General features: G+C 36.9%; 1 protein-coding gene across 1 annotated transcript in view; it reads right to left on the bottom strand.

Annotated features, from left to right (window-relative positions):
• Positions 1-17,179, bottom strand: part of CLIC4 (chloride intracellular channel 4) — a 77,270-nt gene that overhangs the window by 18,363 nt on the left and 41,728 nt on the right. Inside the window, exons 2-4 of the mRNA XM_059915973.1 lie at positions 14,438-14,547; positions 7,194-7,319; positions 412-518 (exon numbers count right to left, since the gene is read on the bottom strand). Of these exons, the coding sequence (XP_059771956.1) occupies positions 412-518; positions 7,194-7,319; positions 14,438-14,547 (343 nt within the window). The remainder of the gene's footprint in view (positions 1-411; positions 519-7,193; positions 7,320-14,437; positions 14,548-17,179) is intronic.

Raw genomic sequence — 17,179 nt, 5'->3', positions numbered from 1 at the left:
TTGTATCCATCTATTCCAACAACCACAACCACCCGGTCCACTGTTTCTGAGGCACCGCAGTTTTCTGTATAGCTCCCTTCGTGGTAACTTCTCAGAAGAATATGAGAACAAATTTATTCAAAAAACATTTTATCACACATCTACTTTATGCTAGGCACGGTCCCACTAGCAAGAAACAGAGAAAAAAGCAATTTAAGGACTTACCCTGCTTTATCCTCAAATCTCTGATCAACTCTGAAAGCCAGTTTTTGATACTTATGGGAATGTCTGGCCTCCAAAGTAATCATTTATAATCACTGTCATAATAGGGGTTTTTGGTCTTTGTTCCTGTTTTTGTTTTGTTTTGGGGTATTTTTGCGGGGCGGGGGGGAATGGTTCTACAGTGTTAATTCAATCATTTGGTTTTTTTACCTTCATTAGCCTCTGGCCTTGAATTCTTGATATATGCAGAGAATTTGGCAAAGATGTCCATTCCAGCGGTATTTGATTCTGGGTGTTTTGGTGAAAGCTTTAAGTACCTAAATGAAAAATGTAATAACGGATTATAGATCCTCCAAAGATACATTAGCATAAATTCTCTCAATCAAACCATTGTGCTAGCAGTTACTAGACATCTTTTAACAGTTATTACTCTAAGAAATGCTATTATCTGTTTTCCATGATATTTTTAAGATGTGTTTTTTCCTTAGGAAACAAAGTTCTACACAGTGTTTTTGTTCACATATTAATATTCTTGGCAACTAAAGCTCATCCACACTCCACCTCCATTTTATAAATTAGAATGCTGGGGAAACAGTCTACTTGTTCAGAGACTTGTGCCAAGCCCATGGGCGTCTTAGAAAGAGAACTCTAGAGCAGAGCTGTCCAAGAGAACGTTCTGTGATGATGGAAATATTATATATTTGAATTGTCCAAGATGGTAGCCATTAGTGACTTGTGGTTATCTGAATACGAATTTAAATTACTCATAATACAGTTAAAATTCATTTCCTCAGTTACACTAGCCACATTTCAACTGTAGAGCTTTCTCAAATAGGAATGCCAAACAGACAGATCTTTGGTATGCCACACACTGAGCCAGCCATGTATAGCAGTACCACAGAAACCTGACAGTAGGAAAAGAGTCTAAGCTGTCCAAGCTTAGGTTAAGGACAAAAACAGCAGGAGGCCGATCATTCACTTTCCTACACTCAGGATTTTCCAAAACCTCCCATATATTAAATATTGTAAGGGTGACAATGAACAACAGAAAAATAAGACATCAGGAATTTTGCTAACAAGTGCTCTGTTGTGTTGTTACAAAGTCTTTCTACTTTGAGAAAAGACATTCACGACGCAACAGCTTTTTAAAAAAAAAAACACACAAATGTGTATTTCTTATACTTAAATTTTCAAACACACATACCCAATGTTTATTTCTTCCTCAAATTGGAAAATACACGTGAAAAAGCCCAATTCTTTACTTCTCCCTTCAGCAGAGCTTGTATCAGCTCCAAGGAGTCAGGACTAGAGAAGTTCAGACTCTGAGCACCATTTTAGGGAAGACTGATCAGCTTAAAAGCCCTGCAAAACGGGCTGGGGGCCGGTAAGACTATGGAAAAAATCTTACATTGAACTAGTTTAGATTTATTCATATATTTTAAGATGCTGTCTTACTACTTTTCTTTAAATTAAAAATGAAAGTGAGGTATTTTTAGAAAAAAATTTGTTCAGTTGTAAGCTGTAGTTTCAGGTTAGTTTTTATATTCATATCTTTTACGTTTACCATTTTAAATTCAAGAAAAGATATATCTTCTAAATTAGACATAGTACTACATTGGTAAGGAGAATATAAAATATCTATTGAATACCAACATGCTCAAGTTATTTTTCTGTTTAATATCTATTTTTAAGCTTAAAGAGTTCTTCATAATTAGAAATGAAACTAATTATATAATGAGCTTATCAGCGAATGCTTATAGTAAATAAATTTCACCTGTGTGTGAAAATTATACACCTGTGTGTGTATATTATATATATGTGTATGTGTGTATATATATAATATGTATTTTTTTTCCTGCTAACTATAGAAAACTTTACCTTCTCTCTCTTTTTTTTTTTCCCTGCCTGAGCTGAAACAGTTAATTCCAGCTTCAACATTCCTGGATTTCCCTTGACTATGAAAACAACCAGCCTCTAATTTAAATGTTTCCACCGCTTATAATACAGTACCTTCATTGACTCATTCCAAACAAAAAATAGTGCAAGGAACAAAATATATTGAAGTGCCTCTTCAATATATCTATGACTTCCTCTAGCCAAGTCCAAATTTACTCTTCTTTTCCCCAACCAATATTTAGCAGTACCAACTTTCTCTAATGAAGTAAACTTCATAATTCTCATAATAACTTATAGACAGGTAGGCTTGAATTACAGATTATTTATATATTCATTATTCATGCATATATTCATTTATTCTAATTATTAAGCATCTACTATGTGTCAGGAATTGTACTAAGTACTGGGGTTGTACTGATCAACACATAAAAGCATGCTTACTAGAGATCTGTTTTAATGAACAGGTAAAAATTAAAAGACCTGCAATCAGCATATCCTTTATTCATATGGAAATAGATGCTATTACAATTTTTAAGAAAAACAGTGTTCTCTAAAGCAGGTTAAACATGTCCTATTCTTCTCCTCCAAGACAATTAAATTTGTACTATTAATTTAATGCATACAATACTATAGTTACAAGAGACCACTCACCTCAATCTCTCATTTTGCCTAAAAGGAAATTATATTCCAGAAAGCTTACATACTTGGCCCCCAAATCACTGGACTAGTTAAAAGTATTGTCAAACTGAAACTCACATCTCCTGTCCCCAGGTCCAGTGTTGTTTTGTTTTTGTTTTATTAAAGATCAAGTTCTAAAAGATAAATCAAATGCTAAACTGGTAGGTCCAAAATCAGCTGTCAACTTTTTTTTGCATTCCCCCCAAACACTGGATTTTAATAATTCATTATTAGTTTTAGCAAACTGCTTGATAAAGCAATACTTTTCAATTATTATGAGCATTCACTTAAACATTTAACAAAAGGAAGGCAAATAATTAATAAAAGGCTATGTGTCAACAACAGAATAGACATGCACATCCAGGGTATTTAGACTTTCAGATCAGTCCTTTATCACATCCTGTATTACATCACTGACTGTTATTAATGGTAGACTAGCTAAGAATACTTCCATCCTTTAAGAAAGATTTCAAACATTTTCTCCTTTCTTGTGTTAATGTAAGAATAAAGTGTGGTTATACAGTCTATTAAAATTATCCCTGTAAACTCAAGTTTCGTTGTATTTCTCTTAAAAAAAAAAAAAAAGGCTTAACAACAGTTTATAGAACTCTTCTCCAAAATTATCTAGCTTCCTCTATCCTTCTATCCTTTTATCAGTAAGTTAGCCAAGTATACAAGCCTGCTTCAGTTAAAAACCCAAATTTCAAAGTTTTTTTGAAAGCTTTTTTTGGGCAAAGTAGTTCCTTCTTTCAAGCAAGGGGAACTGAAAAAAATATCCCCAGAAGAGAAGAAAGATAGTTTCTTCTTTAAAACCTATAGTTACCTTGACCAGCAAAAGCTCCTTGATTTTATCTTTTCATTAGTCTCTAAACTCTAAACAACTCTAGAATAGACAGTTGCCTGTATTTGTATTCGTCATGATTAAATCAGAAATGCTCACGTAAAAACCCCTCTGTTCTCAGTATCATCAAATGCCAAAAACATGTTATTAGAAATCCTAGATTCTAGTCCACCAGCTTGTACAACTCTTCTGCCTTTTGTCCTCATCCTATCTGGAAACAAAAAGGCTTACAATCAGTGTGAGTAGGATCAGCTAAGGACCTGAAGACCTCCTTATCCTACCGAGAAAAGGCAGCCAGCCCCTGGCTGCCCTAGAACAGAAGAAAGGAAGAAGAATGTATGTGATGGTCCCAGAAACACTTCCTCCTCTCATCCTCTAGAAGCAATTCTGCATGACAGAGAATATGCTGTTTGATCCGCATTTCACATTATGTGTTACAGAGCTCACTAAGGGCAGGTACTCCCAATCCAAACATGCTGTTCCAATGCATATAAATAAAAACTCATCAGAAGTTAAACCTCACCTACTTTTTAAAAAGGATTCATTAAATTAAGTTTGAAAACCACCTTCAGTCCCACTTGGTCATCACAGTAAAACAAACTACCTTTGCTTTCTATCTTACCCTTCCTCTAAACTTGAGCTAGCCTTCAATTTTGTACTCACTAAAGCACAATTCCAATTAGAGACTCACATTTTACCTTTTATAAAAGTCAAACATAGGTTTTTGTTTTTACTTGGCTTTGAAAGTAAGTATGCAAACTCTGCCACCATGAACTGTGAAATCCTGGACAAATTATTTGGATTACTCATCTTCAGTTTTTTCATAAAGTCTTTGAGAGGATTAATTGAGATAATCCACAAAATAATCCACAATGCACAGTGCATGGCACATAATTAGCACTTGAATGTTAGTTAATAATAGCAGAGGCATTAGTAACATCAAAAATACTCCCTTCTATATAAAGTAAAATTTTAAACTTTATTTAGAAACTCTCTTCAGAATATAAACTTCAACATAAAAACAAGGAAAATTAACCATAGAGAGAATTTAGTGGATTATGAACCCTTTATAACAGAAAGATCTCCAAGTTTTAAATTAAATTATCTAAACCAAAAGAAAAGATCATTTCTGGTTAGAGTATCTCTATGAATATGCCCAAATGAAATGAAGCTAAATTTTCTATATATGAAAAGCAAAATGAGGGAATTCCCTGGCGGTCCAGTGGTTAGGACTCCGCGCTCTCAATGCCAAGGGCCCGGGTTCAGTCCCTGGCTGGGAAACTAAGATCCCACAAGCCACGTGGCACAGCCAAAAAAAAAAAAAAAAAAAAAGCTACGGTGTCTTACAGAGTACTGGATGCCAAAAAAATTGAATATTTTGATATTAGCTCTACTATTTCTGTTAATATTTATTCCCTCTGAGAAAAATAAGAAAGAATAATGAAAATTATTTTTGTTGTTGTTATTGCTGCTATTGTTGAAGAAGAAGGCTAGAAGAGAATATGAGAAAATGCCCATTTTACTGAAATGGTATATAATGTTATCAGCATACTGATTTCAAAAACGTAAATATCCTTGGAAGGATTTACACAACAAACATTTTAGACAATGCTTTAAAACAACATACAGCTTCCTTCACAGAGAATGAATGTCACTCAAACTGTTTCTCTATTTACAATTTAATGTCGATACAATGATCTACAGTTATGAGAGGAAGATCACTTTCATTAGTGTCTGAGGATAAGATGGCAAATATGGAGCTTTCCTCAGAGCTGACAGACTTTAAGAATAAAAAGGGTAAAATATACATACATACATAAAAAGAGTAAAAGAGATCCAGTATGTTCTATGATGCAAAACAATATCTGAAAAGTTATTTCTACTAAGCTGAATGCATGTTCATAATAGTTCCTTACTTATGTGTATACAGCTTCAATTTATATTTTTACAAGGATCCCAGTTTCGATTTATCAGTATTCTAACTATACACATGGCCTGGAGGAAAAGTCAAATATAGTTTTATTAATGTTGGTCTAGAGAAACTTTACTAGGGATGGAAGGAAGGTTAGGACTCCTGGAAAGTAGAGATAAAAAAGTTTTGAGGCTTACATACGGCTGAGTCACTTCACTGTACAGCAGAAACTAGCACAACATTGTGAAGCAACTGTACCCCAAAAAATAAAAATTAAAAAAAAAAAGAAGTTTGAGGGTCTTAGAAAGACAGGAAGGAAGGCAGAGAATACGCTTTAGAATACACGATTAAGAAAATGAATTTTAAGCTTAGTATAAGATTGCTAAACAGAGGGCAATTCTGTTCACAATTGAAGATGGGCTAGTTGTAGACAGAGGCGTCATTATTCATATGTCTCCTGGCAGCCTTCCTGCCTACCATCCCCAACCCTGCATGCTATGCTCCAGCCACAGCTTTAGGTCCCCCAAAGAAACACTATTTATCCAAAATTATTTTTCTGCTTGGAACGTCTGTCATCCCTTCATTCACCTGCGAAAGGCCTTTTTTTTTTTTTTTCAATTAAAGCTCAGTTCAAGTGTTATCTCTTTCTATAAAGCCTTTTCTGATTCTACTCACTCTCCCACAGCACCACTATCTCTTCATACATATTTGACTGCACTTCTTGAGAGCAGGAACTATCTTATTAACTATTATATCCATAGGGCTTTGTTGCCCAGTAACTGTTTGCAGGATAAACTAATAAATGAAGGAATGAATACTGAGTAACTATTATTTTAGAACTCTCTGACCCATTAATCCCAATTCAGGGAAATTTATCTGTATATATGGAGGGTGAAAGACAACTAACAAGAAAAGGTTTGGGCCAGAAGAAACATTCCAGTTTTCAGGATAATGAAACTGGAAAAGCCTAAAAGAAACCAATGATGCTTTGAACCTATGCCAAGATTACATTATGATGCATAGTTGCAATTTAGGTAACTGTCATTACAGTACATCTATTCCTCAACTACACCTCACAATATAGTAAATAGTTGAGTACTTTAAAATCATTAACCATGTGGGCTAATATGCAAGACTGGGGGATCCAGAACACCTCAAAGAAATACATAAATAAAAATGGAATCCCAGGGACACAATCTAAAAAGTTAATTCCCTTGGGTGGTAGCTTCAGAAAGTTACCTTTAAAATGGCCTGATAGGAAATCTCCCAGCAACCTGTACCACACTCCTGCTTAGATATTCTGGCTGGGTTCAGTTTGAACCTTTCTTTCTCCATGTTTTCTTCTCCCTAAACTTCTCTCTCATTTTGGGACCTCAAATAACCAGTCTTTCCTGACCTATCTCATGTGTCCCAAACCTACTTTCACCAGGTACTCTATAGCTTAATCAGATTCCTACCTTTCTTAGTGTGGCTTACTGGCTTAGCTGGCAGCTAATTCTGACATTTGTGTAGCATTATAATGTATGAAGAAAAGTGCTAGTCATTCCAACTTAATGCTGTGACAATTTAACTCAAGTACAATCAGGAGAAATGTCTCTAAGGGCCAGATAAGACAAACTTTAAAGAGATGGCAATATTTCCATGCATATTTTCTTCAATACTCACTTGGGGGGGCATAAGACTTCTTCAAGAAATTCTTCAATCTTATTTACATCCGTTTTGACCTCATTGTTGAAAGTTATAAATGGTGGGTGGGTCCCCGGAGCCAAGTTCTGCAGGTCTGCAGGCTTCCTGTTAGGCAAAATAGTGGTCAAAATCAGGTCATTTTTTACTCTAACTGAGAAGCAACAATACTTTACATTCTCAGAGTGATTCTAAATTTTAAAATATATAAAAATGAATAAGAAATAGTATTTTTTCCACTAAGTATAACAGCCACAATAGTACTCTAGTAAGAAGCAAACATCCACAAAGCACATAATTTAGGGAAAAAAAATTAAAAGTCTTTGATTTTAACCAAAGACAAAGTTCTTCATTCTCATTCCAAATGTAACTGAGGTACTTATTAGAAATGGAGGTAGAATGAGGGGAAGAAGACTTGGGAAAGTCAGTCTCTAGTCTCAACTCTGGCACCAACTCACTGTGTAAAGATGGGCAAACTATAACTTCTCTACTTCTCTAGGTCTTCCTTTTCTTTTCTTTTTTTTAATAAGGAAGAAGAGCAGCTGATTCCTACAGTCCTTTTCCATAAGATTTCAAACTCAAATGCTACTTCTCCATTTTCCTATAAGTCCAGACTTAACAATGAAAAAGATTATGAGATTTGACTATCTAATATCAAAATTACTTCAATATATAAAAAATAGCATAAACAAAGGTAAGAAGCAACATAGAATGGAAAAAATAGTATAGTAAATAAGAAGGATTTTGTCCAAATTCATCAAAAATTCAAGTAGGTATGGGTCAAAATAAATTGATAAGCAATAGATAAGTGAACACATGGAAAAATGTCCAAGAACCCAATCATCAAAGAAATTCAAAATTAAATAATGAAGACATTTTCCTCCTATGAATTAGGAGAAACTGAAAATACACAGAACACTGATAAAAATGGTGAAACTGGTATGCTACCCTATTAAAAAGCAAAATGGCTCACCTAAGCCTACCAATGAATCCTAGAGTCAATAACATGACAGATATGGTATGCATCCTAATGATAAAATATGAGGTATACATCACCACCTATGAAATATTCTTACCAAATAAGTCAAACCTGCTCTAAAATTAAGTCTCCTTGGGCAGCTGTCTCTAAAATTGTGATCTAGGGGACCCTTTCATCAGATGGTCCATGAGGTCAAAACCATTTGCATAATACTGACATCATTTACCTTTTTCATTCTCATTCTCTCATGCCTGTATAGTGGAGTTTTCCATAGGCTACTTGGTGTGTGTCATCACAAGGTAATATATACAGAAGCAGATATGAGAATCTGTCTTCTGTTAAGGCAGACATTAGATAGGTACAAAAATATAAAACAATGCCACTCTTCTCACTAATTTTGTTTTGGAAAATACAGATATTTTTAATTCTTAAAAAAATTTGTGAGGGCTTCCCTGGTGGCGCAGTGGTTGAGAATCTGCCTGCTAATGCAGGGGACACGGGTTCGAGCCCTGGTCTGGGAAGATCCCACATGCCGCGGAGCAACTAGGCCCGTGAGCCACAGCTGCTGAGCCTGCGCGTCTGGAGCCTGTGCCCCGCAACGGGAGGGGCCGCGATAGTGAGAGGCCCGCGCACCGCGATGAAGAGTGGCCCCCGCTTGCCGCAACTAGAGAAAGCCCTCACATGAAACGAAGACCCAACACAGCCAAAAATAAATTAAATAAATAAATAAAGCAGCTATTAATTTAAAAAAAAAAATTTTGTGATAACAATGAGTTCATGATTGTTTTACTTAAATGAATTAGTAAATATTTTAAATTTCTCAGTTTTAATTTCTAATATAGTAAAATCAATAATAACGGAAAGCTCTTTGAGGTCCTCAGTAATTTAAGATTATAAAGGGGTCCTGGCAGGAATAAAGACACAGACCTACTAGAGAATGGACTTGAGGATATGGGGAGGGGGAAGGGTAAACTGTGACAAAGTGAGAGAGTGGCATGGACATATATACACTACCAAATGTAAAATAGATAGCTAGTAGGAAGCAGATGCATAGCACAGGGAGATCAGCTCAGTGCTTTGTGACCACCTAGAGGGGTGGGATAGGGAGGGTGGGAGGGAGACGCAAGAGGGAGGGGATATGGGGATGTATGTATACATATAGCTGATTCACTTTGTTATACAGCAGAAACTAACACAACATTGTAAAGCAACTATACTCCAATGAAGATGTTTAAAAATTTTTTTTAATTTTAAAAAAATTTAAAAACTGGATCATGAATACTCATAAAAAAAAAACTAAAATAAGAAACAGAAAGAAAGGGAAAGATAGGAATGAAAAGGAGACACCTTATAGGAGCTAATACTTTAAGCAACTTAAGTGGCTTAATTGCAATTAAAATTTAATTCACCACAAAAAACTGGAGGCCCTCGGGCTGGTGGCCCGGTTCCAGCTGCTTGGTATAAAATGAGTACAGCACAGCCACAGGACACTGGAGCTGGTCCTTAAAAATGACCTACTGTAACTAGTTGACTCACTAAAGGGAGAGAAAACAATACTAAGTATGTAGACTTACATGTTAATTGAGTTCCCTTTTAAAACTTTAAAGGTGTTGATTTTCAAGGCATAGAATTATTTCATACAAATCAAGGGAATGCTGGACACCAGATGGCAAATAAGCAAAAAAAGGTAACAACACAAATCTTTTGTTTCAGATCACTTTACTCCTATTAATTATCCTTCATTAGATTTGCTATATTCTGACTAATACTAAAGTCACTAACTGAATGACTGAATTGTGAACATCAAACCACACACACCAAGATCCCAGTTACTAAGTATTTTGTCTGTGTGTCCCATTCAACCTGTTAAAGGATTTTATTTATTGTGATTAAATGTGGTATACTGCTGATCTCTGTCTACTTTAATGTCAACTTGTGGAGCAATCATTTTAGAACAAAATAGCACCCATGAAAAGGTATCAAATTCAGCTTTTATAATGCTCAACAGATTTTATTTATAGTTTATAAGCAGAGTTTATACTGACAACAGGTTTAGAAAACCTTTCACTAACAATCCATTTTTCTATTTCAGCTCTTAGTGTCCTCAACAGGATTTTTCATCTTTGAAATTACCTTGAAAAAGAACATAAAGACATGTGGCAGTGGCAGTGGCAGTGAAATTCTGTCTGTCTCTGTCTCTAACTCTCTCTGTCTCTATCTCTCTCTGTTTCACACACACACACAGGGTATGTATACATGTGATTCAGAATGCATTCATGAGACCCATATCGTGAATTGTAGGACCATTCTAACGAGGGCTTCACGTAGCCCAAGTCAACTTTACGAAGGGGAAGAACAGTCTGTACTTTCCTGACTGACCAGCAGCAGGAAATGAATGATTTCTCTAAAAGGCTGGCCTGTTCCACTCCACTTAGTCTCTCTGTATGTGTTATTCATGCTGCTGTGTACTGAAGATGTACCTGGAACTCAAAATGATCTCTCAACTTGCTGAAGACTATTTTCAGAAGGGTAGAACCACAGAGACATGATAATGAAAGCAAATTACCTGAAGAATCTATTTGGAAATCAGATTTTGTTCTGAGTTTATAACTCCTTTTAAGATATACAGAACTAACAGTTTTATAGTTCTGCTGTAACATTTTAAACTATAACAAAATTGTTAAACTATCATAATAATAATCCAAAACCTTATGCCATGATCATGGCAATTTACTTGTAGGTCTGACTCATACAATGTTACAAATGGTATGCTGACTTCTGAAGCAGAAGGAACTGGTGACACCACAAAGGATGAGATAGTTTCAATGTTTAAGGTGGGAATGGGAAAAATGAAAACAAATATTTCCCAGACTTTTAAAGTGGTCTTCTCCAATTTATCTATTTTCTCAGAGAATATCATGGAGGAGGAATTTTACTCACTGGTAATATAGCAGATATCACTGCTTTTACAATAAAAAGTTAATTTCTTAAAGTTATCGTTTCCACTCTCTTTTCCCAAAACCAGAAGAGTTTACCCTAACAACTATATGGCCACACTCAGCTATATCCAAGTCAGTGTCTCAGTGTGTGTATGTATGTGTGTGTCTCTCTCTCTTATTACTGTTCTCACGCTTTCTTCTTTCTCTTCCCCCAGCCTACCTCTCAGGCTTATCTGTGCTCTAATGATGCTGATCTCTGATTTAAGAACTTCTGAGCATAATGAAGACAGTGGAAGTCTTCAAATAAAGATCTTGATCACTGCCATGAACCTGTCAGCCACAAAGGCCCTGTAACACCAGTGTGATAAAAATAATAAATTCTATTCAATAATAGGTCTGAAAATGGTCTGATAACAGTAGTAAAAAGTACCCTGAACAGTGTTTAGCACGTAATAGACAATGAAGAAATGTTAGTTTATTTCTCCCTTCTTTCTTATTGAAATGAAAAATGAGGTAACTGACCTCCAAGAAGATGAGACAGCTTGCCCAAGGTCCCAGCTAAATCAGAGCTAGGGCTCTCTCCGCACAGAACCAGGTCTCTACCCCTAACACTTTCTGCTATGCCATGGTTGCTCCCCTTCTGATGACATGTGATAACATCCTGAAATGTGTCCCATATTTTAATATTTTCACTTATATTTACCTGAAGCTTTTGTTCAAATGGCAGTTGATATAAACCTAAATTCCTAAAGCCTGGGAACTTTTTCTTTTAATCTGAAAGTTCTGTAATACGACTGCAGCGTAAACAGAAAATTAGGTTTAGAAATTACTCCCCCAAAAGTATGAAGGCAGCACTGGCAGGAAGCAATGGGAGGTTGTTCCAAGCCTCACAAGGGCATATGAGTACCACCAGCATAGTCACTAACACCGACTGAGCTTCAAAGAGAACGTGTTACACAGTGCCAGAACTAGAAACTGGCTTGTTCTTATGGATGAAATGTCATTTAACAATAATTTTTTCAGAGCAGAGAGTGGGCTTCTAAAAAGCTCTCAGTAGAGTTCTATTGCTCTCCGCCAGTTCGTTCTGGGATCAGTACATTTCACCAGAAATTAGGCAATTATCAGGAAAAGCAGGAAAATAAGCACTATAGGCACCGAATCTTTCTCCCCCACAGCTTTCTAAAAACAATCATATTTAAAGTTTTAAAGTTAAGAATATATTATGAAAGGTACTTTTTACTACAGCATGTTTTAGTCCTCTGTGACAACTTTATTTTATTTACACTGGTTTTTTTTTTTTGAGCCAACGTTCACTCTCTTGGGGTACCTTCTCTTTGAAATCTTACTTAAGACTATATATAAGCATGTAAACTCATAGAAAAGGTCTGGAAGGATGATAAAGACCAAACCTAAATGCAATTATCTCTGTGAAGGGGAACCTGATGACCAAGGTTAGGGATGAAGGGGACTCATTATCATGTACTACTTGCACACTTTTAATTGACCTTAAGAAGGATTTTTTTATATGTACTGTAGACCTAAGACTTTTAAAGAAAGCTAAAGAATATAGGCTCCAGTATTAAGTGCTCTCTGTAGATTTTACACAAAGCTCTAGGAAATAAACACACGTCTTCTTTGAGTAGCAAATTTTCCAATTAGGAGGGCCTGAATCTTTCATCCTACTTCCCATGTGTCACTTTTTACATGTAGGGTACATTACTCCTAAACATATACAAATCCCCAAATATCAATCAACTTCCAAGAATAATGCCGTCAAAACTTTGTAAATGAAAAATGAAACAGATGACTTAGAAACAGCCGTTATGAGTTCACTTCCTTTTCTGAACCAGATTCCCATCGTTTATGGTTCTATTACTGGTGTGCACCACAATCAAACACTGTATTGAGCTGTTCAAAGAAGGCTTTTTCAAAGCATGTTAGTCAACTCACTTGCTCCAAGCCAAAAATGGAATAGGAGAAATCCATGTATTTTAAGACACACTAAGGGTGTGTGCTTGGTGGCATGGTCTATTTTTAGGAGTTATATTGGGAAACTCCCTTTGTGAATGCATGTAGGAAAAAAACAGTAATAGAAGGGTAACTATATAAATTATTTCATTCTTACAATAGCTCTGTCCAATATGAGCTAGGTATGTCTTCAAATGAGCCTGTTGTTCTTACAATTCCCAAAGGCTTATTTCTACATTCATATATATAACCAAAGGGGTTCCTGGAAGACTTTATGGCTTATTTTCAATAAATAGATTTTAAGTCTACAAAATCTCAATTAAGTGAAGTAAAAATAAATCTTAAGGAACTGACAGGGGTCCCAGAGAATGCTAACCTAGAACAGGGAATGGGATTACAGCTGTCAGGTAATTCTCACATTGTGATGCCCAGAAGGAGAATGTTCATGAATTCTGCTACCCATCAAGTGATAGCCTGTCATTATTCTTTTCTTGGATACTGCTCATGTCTAATATGCTTAAAAAGTAAGTAGCAAAGCATTTTTTGCTTTGTGGCATTTGTGTCAAGAGGAATACATTTCCACTGCCAAATCCCAGATTTTCTCTTGGTAAAAATGTTCTCAACACTTGGTTTAAATCATTTTTTTTTTTTTTTAAGTATGAATGTTCTTCGCCTCAGACCTGTTTGCTAAGGGAGAATAGAAGTTACTGAGTAAAAAAAGCTTACTGCTTATCACGATCAGGGCTCTTCTCAGCCCTCTCCACTTTGGTCTGTAGAGAGAAAGTCAGAAACAACCCTTCACCTAGCAAGAACAATCACAGGGCCATAGATAACTGCTCTTATTCTATAACTGTATTTAACCAAATATGGTTAAAATCATATTATAGAAAACTCCTATTATGCTTTGAAAAGTAGATGAAATGAAAAAGACCACAGCAGTAATCAGCCTCCAAAAATCCCACTCTTGGCTTTAAAGATCCAGATTATATAAGCCATGTGTCTACGAGCACATTTGAGAAGTCGTCTGCTTAGAAAGTTCTGCATAGTTACATGTTTATCTGTAAAGTCAAAGATTTCACTGCTTCTACACTAAAACAGCTCCCGGTGCTGCTCTTGATATTATAAGGTAAACATACAGTAAGTTCCTAAAAAGACTGAGAGGCCACAAGCAATATACTTACATTGTGAATTATCCATAATACTTATACAAGTTAAATGTGCCCATAAATCAGCTGAACTTTAATACATTTCTTTATAGAACATATGCAAGCAAAGTGAGGGATGAGGAGAGGATCAAACTGAAAACAGCAAGTTGATCCCCAACTACAACCAAATCTTACCTTTTCAGGTCAACAGTTGTGACACTAAACACAACTCCTTTGAGCCAAAGAATCATGAAGAGCCTCTGGGAAAAGGGGCAGTTTCCTATGCTTTCACCATCACTGCCAGCCTGGGAAACAGAAATAAACATTAAAAATCAAGGCCAAAGTGATGATACACAAAACAATAGACCTTTTCCTGAATTTTAGTCACGGGTACTAGGAGACAGGAAAAGTTGCACTGTGGAAGGAAGAAATTCAGGTCTTTCATTTGCCCCTTTCTCTTTTTTTTGTTTTGGCCACACTGCGCGGCTTGCAGGATCTTAGTTCCCTGACCAGGGATTGAACCCAAGCCCTTGGGAGTGAAAGCACAGAGTCCTAACCACTGGACCACCAGGGAATTCCCACCTCATTTTCTTAAAAATGGCCAGTCTAATATAGCGCTGTCCAAGAGAGCTGTCTGCAATGATAGAAATTATCTGAATTACCACTGTCCAATACAGTAGTTATTTGTGATATGTGGCTAATGAGTACTTAAAATGTGGCTAGTTCAAATGAACTGAATTTTATTTACTTTTAATTAATTTATATTTAAACAGCCACACGTGGCTAATGGCTACCTTATTGGACAGCACAGGTCCAATCAATCCCTAGGGGGTACATATATCCTTGCGCCAGGGCAAAGACTATCATAGGTTTTATGAAACGTAAGTCATTTCTTGTTCTATGAGACAGTATTCTTTACAGGGCAACATAAAAAGGGAAACGTGTGCCTGTCTCCAAAGGGTAAAATAACTGCCAACCTCCCCCACATTAAACAAAATTATTCATGGGACTTCCCTGGTGGTCCAGTGGTTAAGACTCCACACTCCCAATGCAGGGGGCCCGGCTTCTATCCCTGGTCAGGGAACTAGATCCCACACGCTGCACTAAGAGCCCCCATGCCGCAACTAAAATATCCCGCATGTCGCAACTAAGACACGGTGCAGCCAAACAAATAAATAAATAATTTTTTAAAAATTATTCATTATAAAAATCCCATACCCAGTTTACACATTCCTTCAGGGAACAAGAAAATAACAAAAGATATCTTTATAATAAGTTATTTGTAATCCTACTTAATAAATGAAGCAGCTGAATTCCCTGAGCTCTACGATAACACAATTTTCCTAAAAATTAGAGTGGGACAAATCTTGAATTCCATCAAGTATGCCCCCCAAGTTTAAAAAGGAGGGAGGGGGGAGCAGGAAATGAAAGAGCGAGCAAGCAGGCTGGAAGAGGACATTCTGATACTCACTAGCAGCCAACACAGCCCTCTTCACCATAAAGTCTATGAATAGAGTCAGAAACTAACTTTCAACAAGTCACTCAAAGATGCTGGTAGAAGTACTGTTTATTAACCTAAAGCAAGTCTCAAAAACTTCAGAAGCCATTTCAGTAAAATGCTACAGTAGTAAAGTCATTAATTCCTAAACTAATGGGGAAATGGAGGGGAGTTAAAAAAAAATAAAAGCAGTTACCTGATTAAATATAATACAGGGGAATCCCCTGGTGGCGCAGAGGTTGGGAATCCGCCTACCAATGCAGGGGACACAGGTTCAAGCCCTGGTCCAGGAAGATCCCATAGGCCGTGGAGCAACTAAGCCCGTGTGCCACAACTACTGAGCCCGCGTGCCACAACTACTGAAGCCCACGTGCCCTAGAGCCCGTGCTCCACAAGAAGAGAAGCCACCGAAATGAGAAGGCTGCACACTGCAACGAAGAGTAACCCCTGCTCGCCACAACTAGAGAAAGCCCATGTGCAGCAACAAAGACCCAACGCAGCCAAAAATTAATTAATTAATTAATTAATTAATTAAATAAAAAGCATAGCATGTGCACTCTTCAGGATAAATCTGGAAAACGCCTTTGTATTAACTGCTCTCCTAAAACTCATGAAAATTCAAATAAGAAGTATTGCCATGAGTAAGTTTTTCCAAAGTCATAAGAGCACTAGAAAATTGGCAGCTACTAGCCAGACGATGTTTTCATAAAGTAGAGTGAAACTGTGGAAAAACTCGGAGGTCCAGTAGTCATAAATCAAAAACTAACTCCTTAAAAAAAAAAAAAAAAAAACTAACTCCTTTAATCCAAGCTGTACTAATAAAATTCCATTTCAACAAAGTTAAAGGATCGAGAATCACAACTAGCTGCTGGACAATCATCGACAGGAAGACACTGGGACTCACCAAAAAAGATACCCCACATCCAAAGACAAAGGAGAAGCCACTATGAGACGGTAGGAGGGGCGCAATCAGAGTAAAATCAAATCCCATAACTGGTGGGTGGGTGACTCACAGACTGGCAAACACTTATACCACAGAAGTCCACCCACTGGAGTGAAGGTTCTGAGCCCCACGTCAGGCTTCCCAACCTGGGGATCCAGTAACGGGAGGAGGAATTCATAGAGAATCAGACTTTGAAGCCTAGAGGGAATTGATTGCAGGACTTCGACAGGACTGGGGGAAACAGAGACTCCACTCTTGGAGGGCGCACACAAAATAGTGTGCACATCAGGACCCAGGGGAAGGAGCAGTGACCCCGGGGGAGAGAGAACCAGACCTACCTGCTAGTGTTGGAAGGTCTCCTGCAGAGGCGGGGGGTGGCTCTGTTTCACCATGGGGACAAGGACACTGGCAGCAGAAGTTCTGGGAAGTACTCCTTGGCGTGAGCCCTCCCAGAGTCTGTCATTAGCCCCACCAAAGAGCCCAGGTAGGCTCCAGT

This window comes from Balaenoptera ricei, chromosome 1, assembly GCF_028023285.1.
Source record: "Balaenoptera ricei isolate mBalRic1 chromosome 1, mBalRic1.hap2, whole genome shotgun sequence".
Taxonomy (NCBI): domain Eukaryota; kingdom Metazoa; phylum Chordata; class Mammalia; order Artiodactyla; family Balaenopteridae; genus Balaenoptera; species Balaenoptera ricei.
Note: the sequence above shows the minus strand (reverse complement) of the source record. Positions and strands in the feature narration are given on the sequence as shown.